This window comes from Phaseolus vulgaris, chromosome 2 (assembly GCF_051622355.1).
Source record: "Phaseolus vulgaris cultivar YP4 chromosome 2, ASM5162235v1, whole genome shotgun sequence".
Taxonomy (NCBI): Eukaryota; Viridiplantae; Streptophyta; class Magnoliopsida; order Fabales; family Fabaceae; genus Phaseolus; species Phaseolus vulgaris.
In genome coordinates this window covers 46,229,939-46,244,819 of record NC_143499.1, presented here as the reverse complement: position 1 = coordinate 46,244,819, position 14,881 = coordinate 46,229,939, and the positions used below count along the sequence as shown (strand labels likewise).

At 33.1% G+C, this 14,881-nt stretch overlaps 3 protein-coding genes across 6 annotated transcripts; 2 read left to right on the top strand and 1 right to left on the bottom strand.

Moving 5' to 3' along the window:
- The first annotated feature begins 1,060 nt into the window (after positions 1 to 1,060).
- Positions 1,061 to 3,404, top strand: LOC137809815 (actin-depolymerizing factor 7). The gene is made up of 3 exons (XM_068610885.2): positions 1,061 to 1,154; positions 1,588 to 1,847; positions 2,566 to 3,404. Exons 1-3 carry the CDS (start codon positions 1,152 to 1,154, stop codon positions 2,714 to 2,716), a joined length of 414 nt encoding a protein of 137 aa, XP_068466986.1. The 5' UTR covers positions 1,061 to 1,151; the 3' UTR covers positions 2,717 to 3,404.
- Positions 3,405 to 5,112: 1,708 nt separating this feature from the next.
- On the top strand, positions 5,113 to 8,218 carry LOC137812623 (RNA-binding NOB1-like protein). The gene is made up of 5 exons (XM_068614744.2): positions 5,113 to 5,559; positions 5,693 to 6,830; positions 7,070 to 7,238; positions 7,682 to 7,801; positions 7,940 to 8,218. Exons 1-5 carry the CDS (start codon positions 5,241 to 5,243, stop codon positions 8,087 to 8,089), a joined length of 1,896 nt encoding a protein of 631 aa, XP_068470845.1. The 5' UTR covers positions 5,113 to 5,240; the 3' UTR covers positions 8,090 to 8,218.
- Positions 8,219 to 9,355: 1,137 nt separating this feature from the next.
- On the bottom strand, positions 9,356 to 14,346 carry LOC137812622 (putative LRR receptor-like serine/threonine-protein kinase At1g63430). 4 transcript variants are annotated; one of them, XM_068614743.2, is made up of 14 exons: positions 13,663 to 14,296; positions 13,496 to 13,581; positions 13,273 to 13,411; positions 13,038 to 13,109; positions 12,762 to 12,905; positions 12,526 to 12,675; positions 12,023 to 12,139; positions 11,880 to 11,944; positions 11,447 to 11,698; positions 11,156 to 11,361; positions 10,918 to 11,053; positions 10,684 to 10,841; positions 10,305 to 10,520; positions 9,356 to 10,218 (listed from the first exon to the last, which is right to left on the bottom strand). In XM_068614743.2, exons 3-14 carry the CDS (start codon positions 13,362 to 13,364, stop codon positions 9,973 to 9,975), a joined length of 1,854 nt encoding a protein of 617 aa, XP_068470844.1. In that variant the 5' UTR covers positions 13,365 to 13,411; positions 13,496 to 13,581; positions 13,663 to 14,296; the 3' UTR covers positions 9,356 to 9,972. The 4 variants fall into 4 exon arrangements, with proteins under 4 accessions (XP_068470844.1, XP_068470843.1, XP_068470842.1 ...); XM_068614742.2 differs by lacking the exon at positions 13,496 to 13,581 and having other exon boundaries at positions 13,663 to 14,346; XM_068614741.2 differs by lacking the exon at positions 13,496 to 13,581 and having other exon boundaries at positions 11,447 to 11,701; positions 13,663 to 14,270.
- Between the last annotated feature and the right edge of the window lie 535 nt (positions 14,347 to 14,881).

Genomic DNA, 14,881 nt, shown 5'->3' with positions numbered 1-14,881 from the left:
GTTAAAGTTTGAATAAAAATAAACAAAAGATGCGTGGAAGGAGGGTACAATTTTAAATATCATTTTCTACCTTTATATATCTTTTTGTGAATGAAAAATTTAAGGATTCCTTTTATATACATTTATATATCTTTATGCATAAGCATTCCTACAAGAAAAAATTAACAAAAAAAATTGTAAAATTCTCTTATAAAGTTTGTTTATTTTTTTAATTTATATTTAAGTTACTCTTAACTCATGGAAAGTTCGTCTCATTGTTTTCATTTTTTTTTCTCCTAAAAGATTTTATGGAAAAAGTCATTTAAATAGACTCTTAAATTACTTTAACATAAATGTCTAATAAGAATTTCCTAATACCCTAATATACTTTAACATTCTAATTCTTTCTTCCTTTGTTTAATAATAAAAAAAATCATTTGATAGATGTATTGATAATTTTTTACTATTGAAATAAAAAATAAAAATAATTGAATGACATTTCTTTATTAATTTTTTCTTCTTTGTTTATTTTTTTTTTGCATAAATAAAATTCTAAACCATGTTGCTATGTAAGTGATGAATGGAAACAGTATAGTTCGAAAATAGTCAATTTAGTACATATTATTTTGTTAAATCAAACTATTGAATGCTTATGCAAGTTAAAAGGGATTTTATGAAATTAAAAAATACAAAAATAAATTAAAATGAAATATCAAGTAAGAAATTTTCAATTAATTAAATTCTGTTACAGATAGTAAAAAAAGGGATATGAATTGATTTCATCAATTGATTGTAGGATTTTTTTTATATTATTAGAATTTGTGTTTTCTTTTTTGAGGTTAACAAAGAATTGAAACATATATAGATAGATGAAAGAAGAAAGAAATGAAGGTGAAAAGATAAAAAAAAAAACTTGTGGCAGAAGAAAAGATTGCAACAGATTCATCCACTAATTTCTCCCTCAAGTTCCTAATTTTTGAGATGCTATCTTAGTCTTCTAAAAGTTGCTCCTCTCGTTTTGCAAAATACAAGGATCTTTGTTTCTTTGTTCGTTATTTTCTCTGCATACTATACTCATTCACTCTATTGCTCTCATTTTCCAATCTCCATTGCTCCCATCACTTTCCTTTCATTCACATTTCACAGGGCGCTTCTTTCTCATTGCTGGCAAAATGGTATCATTCTTTCTGCCTTTTTTCTCTATTTTCCACACTTTTTTACCATGTTTTGTTCATAATCTTGATCTTGAAGACAAATACCCTTTTCTCACTTTTGGATGCACCATCTTAAAACAACAACGCTTTATATTAGCATTGTATTAAATTCAAGTTTTTGTGGAATTCTGATGAGATTCTAAGAAGCTGTTAGTTATAGTTTTTACGTTCAAAAGCTAGATTTTTTGCTTCTTTGTTAAAATGATGTGTTACATACCCTATAACTGTTACCAAAAGATGATAGAAAGTCATTTTTTCCCACCTTGCTTTTCATCTATGAAAGTTACAGAGTTGCTGCATGGCTTTTCAAAATTCACTTTTCTTTTCCCATCTGAGGATGGAGAATGAATAACAATCCTTGAATATTAAATTGGGGACATGAAATTTTGGGTAGGCAAATGCAGCGTCCGGAATGGCTGTGCATGATGATTGCAAACTGAAGTTTCAAGAGCTTAAATCAAAGAGGAGTTACAGGTTTATTGTGTTCAAAATTGAAGAACAGCAAGTGGTGGTTGAGAAATTAGGGGACCCCTCGTCAAGTTACGAGGACTTTATGGCCAGTTTTCCAGCTAATGAATGTCGTTATGCTGTCTATGATTTTAACTTCACAACTAATGAGAACTGCCAAAAAAGCAAGATCTTCTTCGTTGCATGGTACTCAATCTATACACAATTGCCTTTCTTTTTTCATAGTTATGTTCTGTATATTATTTTTTTTATCGGTAAAGAATAAATAAAATGAGACACTTTAGAGTGTTTCAATCCTTATACAAACATTTCAGGATGTCTCAATCCTTATACAAATATTTCAGGATGTCTCAACCCTTATACAAACATTTCAGAGGGTCTCAACCCTTATATAGACATTTTAGAAATGTGTTAATCCTTATACACAAAGTGAATAAAACAAACATGTTCAATACCTGATTAATTAGGCTCTACATACCTCCAAACCAAATTTCAAGAATTAATGGTGAACCACACCAAAAAAAATAACCCCTGCTATTCTGTCCGAGTTCATACAACCCGTCTTTAGTCTAAACAATACAAACCCTATTACAACTAAAGAAGTTACACGTAAGTACGATTACAAATCACAATACAAATATTAATATAAATCAAAATCCTTCACCCACAACCAAACCCACAACACCATGCCAATCTGCCTGTTTGCAAGTCTGATATCTTTAGAACCTGTTCAAACCACCACAAGAGATAAAACAACTGAACTTGCCTTCAAAACATCATAATAAACCAACACCAAATCCCTTTGGTATGTATATTATTGCAAACTTAAAGGTGTTATGTTACATGCATGGTTCATTTCGTGTTATTTTACATGCAAATTAAGACAATTTGAATGACTATGCAGGTCACCAGATACCTCGAAGGTGAGGATGAAGATGGTGTATGCAAGTTCTAAGGATAGATTCAAGAGGGAATTGGATGGAATTCAAGTTGATATGCAAGCAACTGATCCAAGTGAGATGAGCTTGGACCTTGTTAAAGCACGAGCCATCTAATTGGCCTTCTTGATCATTGTTATATCTCTTCTATGTTATGGATTAATTCCCAACTATTTGGCAACTTTGGGAGCCATCTTTCTTTGCCTATTATAGCTTGGATTCAACAACAACGACAAATCCAAAATGACATGCATATATATGCATCATTCTTCCTTGTACCGATCCTTATCAGTTTTCTAGTGATCTTGGATTTTCTGGCTTGTTTGAACAGCCATGTGTAGTGGTGGGTTCAAGATCATTAGAATTCATTTACTATATATCTTATCTAGGTTAGTTATTCTCATACCAAGTTCCCACTCTGACCACTTGGTTTTTCACTTCATGAGGGTGGTTTTTGTGCAGCAGCTACTGAAGAATGATGACACTCATATGTGTCTACTGTTTCTTCATTTTTGTATTCTTGTTAACTATTATGTTTCTTCATTTCTTTGTATCTCTTGTGTCCAACTACTATATATGCTTATGGCATACTACTACACAGATAATGATGATATACAACTTTTAATTTCCTACTGTATATCATCTTCTCACATGTGTCAGATCACAAAATTAGTTTTCTTTATCACTATTGAATGCTGAAAGATCAGAATTAACAGTAATCATATATCATGAAAACGATAAAAATTATAGAGTAATAAATGTGTTAAGTTTATAACATTGAGCCAATGAACTATATGTTATGTGCACGACTTGACTTGATATTGTTATAGGCATATATAATCAAATTGTGCTACGAAACTGTTATCAATTATATCATTACCTGATGTTGAGGTTGCACCAAAGTCTCTCCCACACACAATGAGACTCTATAAAGATTTTTTTTTATAAAAAATAACCCTTAATTGTTAAAACATACCACATTGTGAAATTGTAATTGAACACTCATCTTGAAATTATATTGATATAGCATAAATATAATTAGAATCAACATGCAAATAATATTTGGACCCTCTTAAATCTCTTTATGTCAAATTAAAATGTTAACTTGTGATATAATGAGAATAGATAAAGGTAGTTATCATAAATAGCCAAAATAATTGAATATTCAACTTTTATAAATTTTGTGGACCTATGTATGCATTACTTGTCAAGCTGAAAACTGAGAATAAATTTAGATAATGTTTGATCTTTTGAATATCACCTAATTCAATATGATTGACTTAACTTACATGTTCATAAGAAAATTATTTAAAATATTTTTAATATATCAAACTTAGTTATAAATATGTTAATTATGTTAGTGATCGTATTCTTAGTATAAAAATAACAAATGTTGACCATAATAAATAAATATTTTATTATTTGCCTAAAAATATTATAGATGTTATTAACTAATTTATATTAAGTCACAATTCAATCATAGCATATAGATTAGTACTCTTAAACCTAAAAGTATATTATTAGATTTTAGTAAGTTAAAGTTTGATTTTAAAAAAATAATACTAATCTTGTTGTATATTATTTCAAAGGTCTAGGTTACTTGTTTCATAGTTTGTTATTAAAAAAATATAATGTTTTATATTATTATGTAATACGGGTATTATATATACATATATTTTGATTATATTTATATAATATAACATAAAAAAATACTTATATAAAAGTTTATTTGTGAAGGTACTTAAGAAATATAAATATAGTTTTTAATAATTTCATAAATTATTTTTTTTAATGTACATCAACATTTTTAACAAATAAAAAAGTTAAATAAGTATATAATTCTAATATAATATAATAAATTTCATATAATAATAATTACAGCAATTATTGTTTATATTTCCTCAAATAATTCGGTTGGTTAGATATAAAAAACTTTATGAAGAACCTAAAATTTAACTTCTTAATTCAATGGTCTAACTTACTCTCTGCAGTCAAAATCATAGAATATCTCGAAAAAACGATATCTATTTTCAGCCTTCATAAAATAAACATAGAAAAGATAATTTTAATTTTTGTTATTATTTTCTTATTGAGGTTGTATATATAATATGTTTGCATAACAAATTAGAAAGTTAAAATTTAAATATTTTAAACGTTTTATAATTAAATATTTTCAAATTGGATAGTAAAAGGAAAATAAATATATGATAAGATATTTGATAATTAGAATATAAATTCAAAATAAATTGTCATATAAAAGACTTATAATATAGGTGGAATTTTTAATAATATTTAGGACAAACTGCCTAAAACAAGTATTTTAAAATTATAAGGATTAAAAAATTATTTTGAAATATAAAGAAACAAAGACTAAAAATATATTTGATATAATAAATTATTTATTTAATTTTATAATATTTTCTTAAAGAATTTACTGACAGTAATTTTTATAAAAAATTAAATTGTTAAGTTACATTATTATAAGTATAAAAATTACTTAATAATAATATTATTTTGAAAATAATTTAAAATATTTAATATAAACATTGCACCTTTCCCTGTTCTAGCTTCTAGGGTTTAGAGATCAAAACACACTCACCCCCTTCTCTTGCGCACGCCTCTCTCTCTTTTTCTGCATCGCATGGAGGAACCTCCAACTTCAGTTCCGGCGACAGCTTCATGCTGGAGCAACGTGGTGAAGAAGCAGCCACCTCCACCGCCGCAGCACAACGTTCCAGTTGTGGTGGAAACCACCGAATCCTCCAATGCCATCTCCGTCGCCGTCGTGGACGCCAACGCAGTCATCGAATCCGGCGAAAAGCTCCATGGCCTCGCCGACAAGTTCATATCCATCCCTGAAGTCATGGACGAAATCCGTGACCCCGTTTCCCGCCACAAACTTTCTTTCCTCCCCTTCTCCATTCAAACCATGGAACCCTCCCCCGAATCCATCAATAAAGGTATTCTCAATTCTACCTAACCCTAAACTACAAATCTTCTTGTTAATTACCATACTATTTCATGTTTCTGTTTTGTTGCTTCAAATTATGTTTTAGAAATTTGGAATTCTAATATAAATATTATTTTTTGTAGTTGTCAACTTTGCTAGAGCTACTGGTGACCTACAAACTCTCTCTGATGTTGATATCAAGCTCATAGCTCTGTCTTACACGTTGGAGGGTCAGATTCATGGGACCAAACATCTCAGGGATGCCCCTCCTCCTGGGCAAACGGTGAATGTGAAGAGGTTGCCTGAGAAGGACATGCCGGGGTGGGGTTCTAATGTGCCTAATTTGCAAGAGTGGGAGGCGTTGGAACAGGCGGAAGACTCTATGAATTCCAATTCGAGAATCCTTCCTTTGCAGGATCTGAACTTGAACATTGTTTCCCCTGATGATCACTCTGTGGATGGTTCTGTGGAGAGGACGAGTGAAGCTGGTATGGGGATTCAGGAGGGCCGTGAGGATGGTTTTACGAAGCCTACGAGACACATGCCTAAGAAAAAGGAGATACACATTGAGGGGAAAACAATGGTGGCTGATGGAATTGATGCGTCGCAGGGCCAGTTTGATGACAATGCTGGTGATTGGATGCCGGCTGTCAGTCGGAGTACTCATAGGAGATTTTTGAGAAGAAAAGCTAGACGTGAGTATTATGAGTCGATAACCAGTACTCAAGATGAGCAAGATTTGGAAGGAAAGGATGATAATGTTGGTGAGGAGGCTAGTGAGTTAAATCATCAAGTTCATGAAAGCGATGCGGGACATGTTGAAAATGCTGTGTCTGAGGATAATCAGGTGGTTAAAGAGAACAAAGACAATGAAAGTATATATGAGATTCTTCAGCAAATGAGACTGGAAGAAGGTTCTCTTGAAGTTCTTGACGAGGAAAATAAACCAAGTTTATCTCCCGAAGAACTCCAGTCAGACAATACGGGATTGGTGGAAACAGTACCTGATGGCAATGCAAATGTGGTCACTAAACCATGTGACAGTGAGATAGATACAGTTGATAGCCAATCAAATCACTTGGAAATTGCAAGCCAGACCAGTGAAGCTGCTGACATTTCATATGCTGATGATGATGGTAGTGAGCAAAGTTGGATGGTTAGATCTTTGTCTGAATCAAGTGTAGCATGTGTAACAGGTGACTTTGCAATGCAAAATGTTATTCTACAAATGGGTTTGCGCTTATTGGCACCTGGAGGAACACAGATACATCAGCTGCACAGGTAATTTTCAGTAGCTTCTAAAATATTTACTATGTTATACGGATTATCTATGTTTGCTATGCGAAAGAAAATTTTGAATGCATATTCCACCTAGATGTTTTATTCAACATTTTGTTACATTATAATTATATAGTGACATGTGTTTATTGTTTCTAATCTATATATTTTCATTCAAGACTGAAGGCAGCATGATAGCAAAATTGTAATGTGTTCTTATCTTTAAATCATTTCCATTCCAGATGGATTCTCAAGTGCCATGCCTGTTACACTGTGACTGCTGAGATTGGGAGGATTTTCTGTCCAAAGTGTGGAAATGGTGGCACACTAAGGAAGGTAGCTGTCACAGTTAATGAAAATGGAATAGTAGTTGCAGCACGCCGACCTCGAGTTACATTACGTGGCACAAAGGTGAGTAGTGTGTGTATTTGCTATATAGAAGATATGGAGCACAATAGATATTTGCCATATTGGTCAATTTTCATGTCTTTCAGTTTGCTAGTCTTTTTCAATAGAAAAGGTGTGCTGTGGCTGACATTTTGTGCACTAGTTTAGAGTTATTTGTTTTTTCCAATGTTGAAACCTTGATTAGATAACTTGATTCATCGGCTACTTTAGTAATAAATAATAGGTATGGAATAAAAATATGATGCATACGATACCTTTCCTGTTAATTTGTAAGACTTAATAGGAATTTTTATTCCACTTATTCTGATTGATAGATGTTGATTTTAATTTGTAGAACAATGTTTGTCAAGAATCATTACCGGCAATGCCATTCACAAGATGATATGTTTAGAATCCTTGATACGGACATTTATTCCTTTATAACTTTTACATGACTTGATGTGCAGTTTTCATTGCCTTTACCCCATGGTGGAAGGGATGCAGTTACAAAGAACCTCATTCTCCGTGAAGACCAACTTCCTCATAGGGTACTTTATCCTAAAACGAAGAAGAAAACTAGCAGACAGGTTGTGTGTATTTCTGTATTTAACTACTGATATAACTAAAGTGATTAATGTCCCATGGGAATGTCGTGTTCTTTCATTTTTGTCCCCCAGTCAAATTAATTTCATACTAACATGAACTTACTTAATTACCCTTTGTAGGATGATGACTTCTTTACACCAGACAGTGTCTTCGGCCACCACACAGATAAGAAAGCTCCTTTCCAGCCTCCTATAAGGAAAGCAATGGCAGTTTTTGGTGGAAGGAGAAATCCAAATGACAATCACTACACTCGCTCCAAGCATAAGTAGTGGATCTCACCAATTTTTGACTGATTTTTATCCCCTAAGTTTTGTTTTTATTGCTCGAATTTGAAAGTTAGTTGAAAAATTGCTGTGTTATGAAAAACATTATTATAAAGTGTGTCTCATTATCTCTACATATTTATAGCTGTCTATGATCTAGTTTAGGTGACACTACATGAAAGGGCGGAAGAATTAATTTCATGACAATGGATGATGGAAGAGTGAAATAATTAATTTCATGAGAATGGATTTCAGTTTGCAACATTTGGGGTACAAAAACAATTTTTGGTTTTCATTTGTGAATGCACTATGAATTTTCATCTGTTTATCGAAATAAGTGCATTCTCATTAAGATCTATTATTATTTTAAATACAAAAAATGAGTTGCGTGTAATTTGTCAAGCATGATAGATATCGCACTGTATAAATCTGTTTTCTTCAATTTTTAATATCCATGCCAGTTTTTATATAGCGCAACAGTGTGATATTTTAATTTTTTTAATTTTTAGAATGATGTCATTTTATGTTAAAATGGTTTTAATAAACAAAAGTACTGATTTTAGATATTGAAAAAATGAAAATTTATAAAAAGTTCCAATAGAATTGAAATTAGAATGTATCCCCGTTTATATTAAAAAAAAAGTGTACCCGTTTTATAAAATTAATAACAGTAATTTTGTATTTAAGAAATAGATAAATGAAGAAAATTTCCACTAAATCAATATTGTTTCTCTTTTCGAAATTAATATAACGAAGAAAAACAACTTTTTTTCGAAACAGACCATGAAGCGTACATGTCTCTGGTACACATTCATAGTGGTCTCAACCATAGAGTCAGTAAAATTAATATTTGGACGCCAATAATTTCCTTAATTTAGGGTGTACCCCACTGGTCCTTTTCAGAGAAACAGACGTACGATGGATCTAGACATGAAGTCTGTCTCTAACACAATCCTTGACTCAACCGCAATATCTTGATCCGGAAACAGTCTTCAAGCATCTCCAACAACCAATATTATATTATAGACATTAAGATTTAAAGTTCCACAGAACGATGTGTCTGTCTCTAACACAATCCTTGACTCAACCGCAAGATCTTGATCCGGAAATGCCATGCAGTTCAGTCTTCAACCATCTCTAACAACCAATATTCATTCTAAAAGCATTGATATTACTTTATTGAAAATATATTTAGGTAAAATAAAATTATAATCCTTTTAGATATAAAAGTACTAGAAAGGTCATTAATGTTAATACAAATTAAATTTTACATTAACAGAAACCATACCTTTGGTTAATGGCTTAATGTAATGCTGCTTTTATTACAAAGTGTGATACTAAAACAAATGCTCCACTGCTAGTGGAAATAATTTACACGGGGATGAACAAATAAAACTTCGCCAAGTGCACAAAGATTCCAACAGCCGCAAAGGGACGTTTGAAGCATCCAAAAATCTTAATGACGCGTTTGCTTTGAGAAACATGTTGGATCGTGGATCACATCAATCATGCATTGTCCACTGCCCATACAACTGTCTTTTTCTTGTGTTGACATGAACATGTTGATAGAATGGTAGACACTTTGTGCTTAGTTATGGTCCCAAGAAGAAGAATCACAAAAGCCTCAACATAAAAAGAAAAGGAGAAGTAAAGACAGTTGGCCAACACATTTTTTTCCCATTCATTCATCAATTTCTACTTGTCAACCACCGCTATACAAGGTTACCTTACGATGCATTAACCCTTGCACATTCCCTTTTTTCTGAACAATCATTTACAGGTGAGAAATAAAAGTAAATGGATAGTGGAAAGTTAGAAATGCATTATGGTTATAGGTCTGCTTCAGTAGCAGTGTGTGTTGTGTGGTTAGTTGAATATTATTGACTCAATTATGATGAAAGGGCTAGCTCAGCCCAAGCCAGAGATGATGCCTTTAGCTCCACATTTATTGATGTGTCTATTCTGCTCTCCAACATAATGCATAATTCACGCATTGATGGACGGACAGAGGGATCGGGACTGATGCAAAGAATTATCACCTCACATATTGCTTTAAGGTCTTCATATCTAAAATGCTTCAACTCAGGAGCCACCACATATGACATTACTTCTGGCATTTCAAGATAGTCCCTGGCCTGCAAGACATGAGTTTAACATTGAAGACTTGATTCTTTGAGTGATGCCATAGAAAAATTAATCAAATTTTTGGGAAGTTTCTTACCCAATCCACCAAGTACCCTTTGTCCTTGCAGTATGGTGGTCTTCCACTGATTATCTCCAGTAGAAGTACACCAAAAGCATATATGTTTCCTTTGGGGTCAAGATGGCGTGCTTCAAGGGAGTTTGGCAGAAGACAAACAGCACCTTGGCTGCTAACTGAACCAGAATTCTTTTCTGATCTTTCAAGAACGGTCTTCCAACTTTCAAAATCCACCAGCTGAAAATTAAGGTTCATTGCAATGAGAAAAATAACATACATGCTACAGCACATAAGATATAGGTGCATGCTAACAGACTCTCGTCCTTATTGTTCAGTGCAGTAAGACATTGGGCACAATCATAATAGGTTGTTGGAAAACTTTAAGTAGATGCATGCACACCTTAGGGGAAAAATCTTCTGTAATGTAAACAGCATTGGAATTCAATTCTGAGATGGTGAATGGTGGCTCAATTTCAGTGTGCAAATACTTGAGTCCACGTGCGATTCCAATGATAATTTTCATACGCCGTGTCCAAGATAACTGGCACCCTTCTCCATCTGCAATTATGATTTCATTCATGTTTTAAGGAACTGAAACAAAAAGACATGTACACGAGCTAGTACCGTGACTTACAACAATGTAGGTGCTCATAAAGTGTTCCGTTTGATGCATATTCAAAGACCAGCATCCTTGTAAATGGACTGCTCTCTCTACAATATCCTAGCAGTTTTCCTGCGTTATCATGATTTAACCTTGCCAAGTCTGCCACCTGAATTGTATTAATACAATAGCAGAAAAATTTAAAGACTGGTTTCATTATTTGTCTCTCAATTCTTGCACACTGTAAGCATGAGTGTTCCATTCCATTTACCTCTCTTTGAAAATAGAGCTCAAGGTATCCTGTCCAATTCTCCTCCTTGATGCAGAGGGAAATTACAGCAATCTCAGGTCCACCTTTCATTATACCTTTGTACACCAGACTATCTGGTGAGGACCCAATTATGTTGCTGAAGTCTTCACAGGCCACTTCAAGATCCTGTCTGCTATACCTCATCACATCCTTCAACATCTCCGAGTCTGCCCATTGATAGAGTTAAATGTTCAAAACATCTATACAAAAGTATCAGTAGTAAATACATAATAGAAAGCAAAGAAACCAAACCTATCTGTAATGCCAAATAATCTTTTCCACTTCCAGATTTTTTCCAAGGTATAATGATAGATGATTTGTTGTTACACCTTTGAATTGCAGTGAGAATACCAATAACAAAGAGAGAACCAACCATGGTTCCCGTCACTATTTCTAGAGCCAAAAGCCAAGAAGGTTTCGATGCTTCTTGATGCTTGGTTACATGTTTGGTAGCAGGTTCATGCCTCGGGTTTACTACTGGACCACTTCGAGCTGGCGAAGCACCTGCTATTCAGTAATAGTTTCATTATTAGATGTAAAACAAAACAAAGAACAATTATAGGTAAAGCGTATATCATAGTAGAATGGATCAAATGCATATGTGATTCACAAAATTTTGTATTATCCGTTATTCCATTCTCAAAACATAGGCAAGGTGAAGCACCTGCTATTCCATAATACATACCACATTGCACCAAAGTCCTCTGCTTTATGTCTTCGATATGGAAACAATTTCCTTGAAAGCTTGATCTGCATGATCGAGTTTATCTTTTCTAAGAAAGGAGGTTTGACTAAAATGCCAACATAACAAGAAGATCAATAGAGTACCTCGGAAGATACTTCAAGCATTTGGGTATGCTGCCAACGAAAAAGTTATATGAAAAATCTGCTACTTTTAACTGAGATGGACGACAGAAGCCAGTTAAATTCACACCTGAGGCATACCTGAATAGGAATAATATGAGTCAGAATAAGGAAGGAGATCCAAATTTTAATGGTGTAACGTAACTTGGTGTTTTTATATTTAATGGGTAAGCTTGACAAATTAAGGAGATCCAAATTATCATATTGCATATCGTACATGCACTAATTATTTAAACATGAAAGATAATGGCAATGCAACTGGTAAATGACATTGGAAGAAAACAGTAAAACTTGAATCCTAGCATATATATGCAGACCAAAATGAAGTTATCTATAGATTAACTCATCTCAGCATGGCAATCTACCACAGATATAAAATCGTCCTAGTATTATTCCTAAACACCACATGAATGATGACAGCGTATTCATAAACAAACTACACTGATTTTTCAAAAATATTTACTCACATCCCATGCATATTTGAAGAAAAATTTGAACTGCTACCACAAGGAAGAGATCCTTGAAGCTTATTCCTATCCAGCCGAAGCTCTTGAAGGTATTTCAAATTTCCTAGCTCCGGAGGTATCCAACCAGTCAACCCATTAGACTGCAGGTTTCTGCAAAAAAACATGAAATTGAAAACACAAGTCCACAAAATAATTTAAGAGTCTAATTTTGGAACAGCATACTAAATTCCCTTTACATTTTCATAAGTTGAGTCAAATTTCCAATCTCCGGTGGAATTGGTCCAGATAACTGATTCATTCCCAAATCCAACACCTTAAGAGATTTCAACATGCCCAATTCTTTAGGTATTATTCCAATGAGATTGTTGCCATGCAAGATCCTGCAGCGACAAGAACCAAAAATCAGTCCCAACCATGATAGTGAAGTACTGTAAGTCATGGTAATAACACCGAATCACTGATTAAGTAAGTTTTAGAGAATGATGTAAGGATTGCAGAAAGAAGGAACATACAGTTCTTGTATGTAGGTGATTTTCCCAAATTCTTGAGCAAGAAACCCCCTCAACGAAGCCCCTGATATATTACTGCAGAAAAAGAATCCAGTCGTATTAGGAATGTGCTAGCTCAGTAATGTATGCAATTAATTAACCATCTCAGTCATGCTTCATGAAGTACGTCACATTGCAAGAGAGGACTAATAAGCCAAAGAAATGTACTAGATGTTATAATGGATCCATGGTATCTTACAGCTTTATGACATGATCTCGCAGTGCAGTGCAAGAAACACCGTTCCAGTCACAAGGATCTGAATCCAGAGAATTCCAATTGGACAAAGCCATATGTGGATCTTCATAAACAGCTTCTTTGAATGTTTTAAGTGCCAAAACTGAGAACAAAAAACAAATTCTACAACTCAAAAAATATTATAAAAGAAAAACAGAGCTAATGCTTCATTATTGTGAATGTATACCGTAGTTAGCGAAGACGAGAAGGCAAACCAATTAATTGATCTTAAAACTTCCAAGTTCACACAAGAACCAGAAATGGTAAATTTTGCTACGTGATCCAAACAGAAGTCAACACAATTAAAAACTCGAGATCTGAGAGAGAAAGTGAATACTCAGCCATAACTCTTACCTTCATTTGAAGGTACCCTGACAGAAGCCACAAAAGAGAGCATGGAAACCAAACCAAGCAACAGCAATGAAGTACATAACTTCATGTTCTTCTCCCAAAATTTTCTACACTATATTGCTTCTTCTTCTTCTTCTTCTTCTTCTTCTTCTTCTTCTTCTTCCTAGTTAGTTAGTCACCGGCAAGGTGCTCTTCCCAACAAAAGTATAACTCGGCAAAAAAAAAATGATGGTATGAAACTGAATTTCCAAGAACTTGCAGAGATTTATACCGCAAAAAAAGGTACAAACTTGGACAAGTTGAGAGGTTCAGAAAATGCACACTAGTGATAGAATTTTAAATGGTAGATTTGAGAGGTGTGAGGAAGAGGGTGACACTGACAGTGGACTAGACTAAAGTCTGAAGACAACCCAGAAGAGGATGAAACTTGGATTCAAAGAGAGTTTATCCAAGTTTGGATTTTGATGGCAGTGAGTGAGAAGGATGAAAAAAGAAAGAGCCTTTTATTTTGAATTATGTTAAAAATGGCGGTTTGTGGATATTTTTAAAGTAAAAATGATTTTGTTTTTGTGCATTGTGTTCTTGGGACTTGGACTCTGCATCTCTCTTTCAAAATCAAAGTTATTGGCAGTGATTAGTGTTTGCCATAGGGAAGTCCTGATAGACATGTATATCTTCCATCTCGTCACACGAGAATTTGGTCTTCTCCCCTTTAATTTAACCATTCTTATCACTTCAATTTCTCGTTTTTTCAATTTATGTTTTTAATCCCTATGAATTTTTTTTTATTTAAACTTTATATCATCTAAATAATTAGAGTATATTTTTTATTGTTACAAGGTTAACTTTAAATCTAATTTAATTTTCATAAAATTGATTCAATAAGGTGTGGTTTGTATCAATTTATATATTACAAAAGACTCTAATATCTAGTTGATGTGAGATTTCCAACATTTATATATATATTTAAAATGATTGTTAATTTTTTTTTAAAATATATTATTTTTATTGTATACTGATATTTAATACGATGACATTTTTTAAGCATAAAAGTAAAATAAAAAACGATTATTCTACATCCAAATAGAAGGTTAAATAATTAGGAATGTTGAAGCAAAACAAATCATTTAGTAATTTTCTCAACAAAAAAAAAGACATATACAAATATGTATTTGAAGTAAATAATAAAAATGGCGTGAGTTTGCTGCTTTGTGGTCCAAGT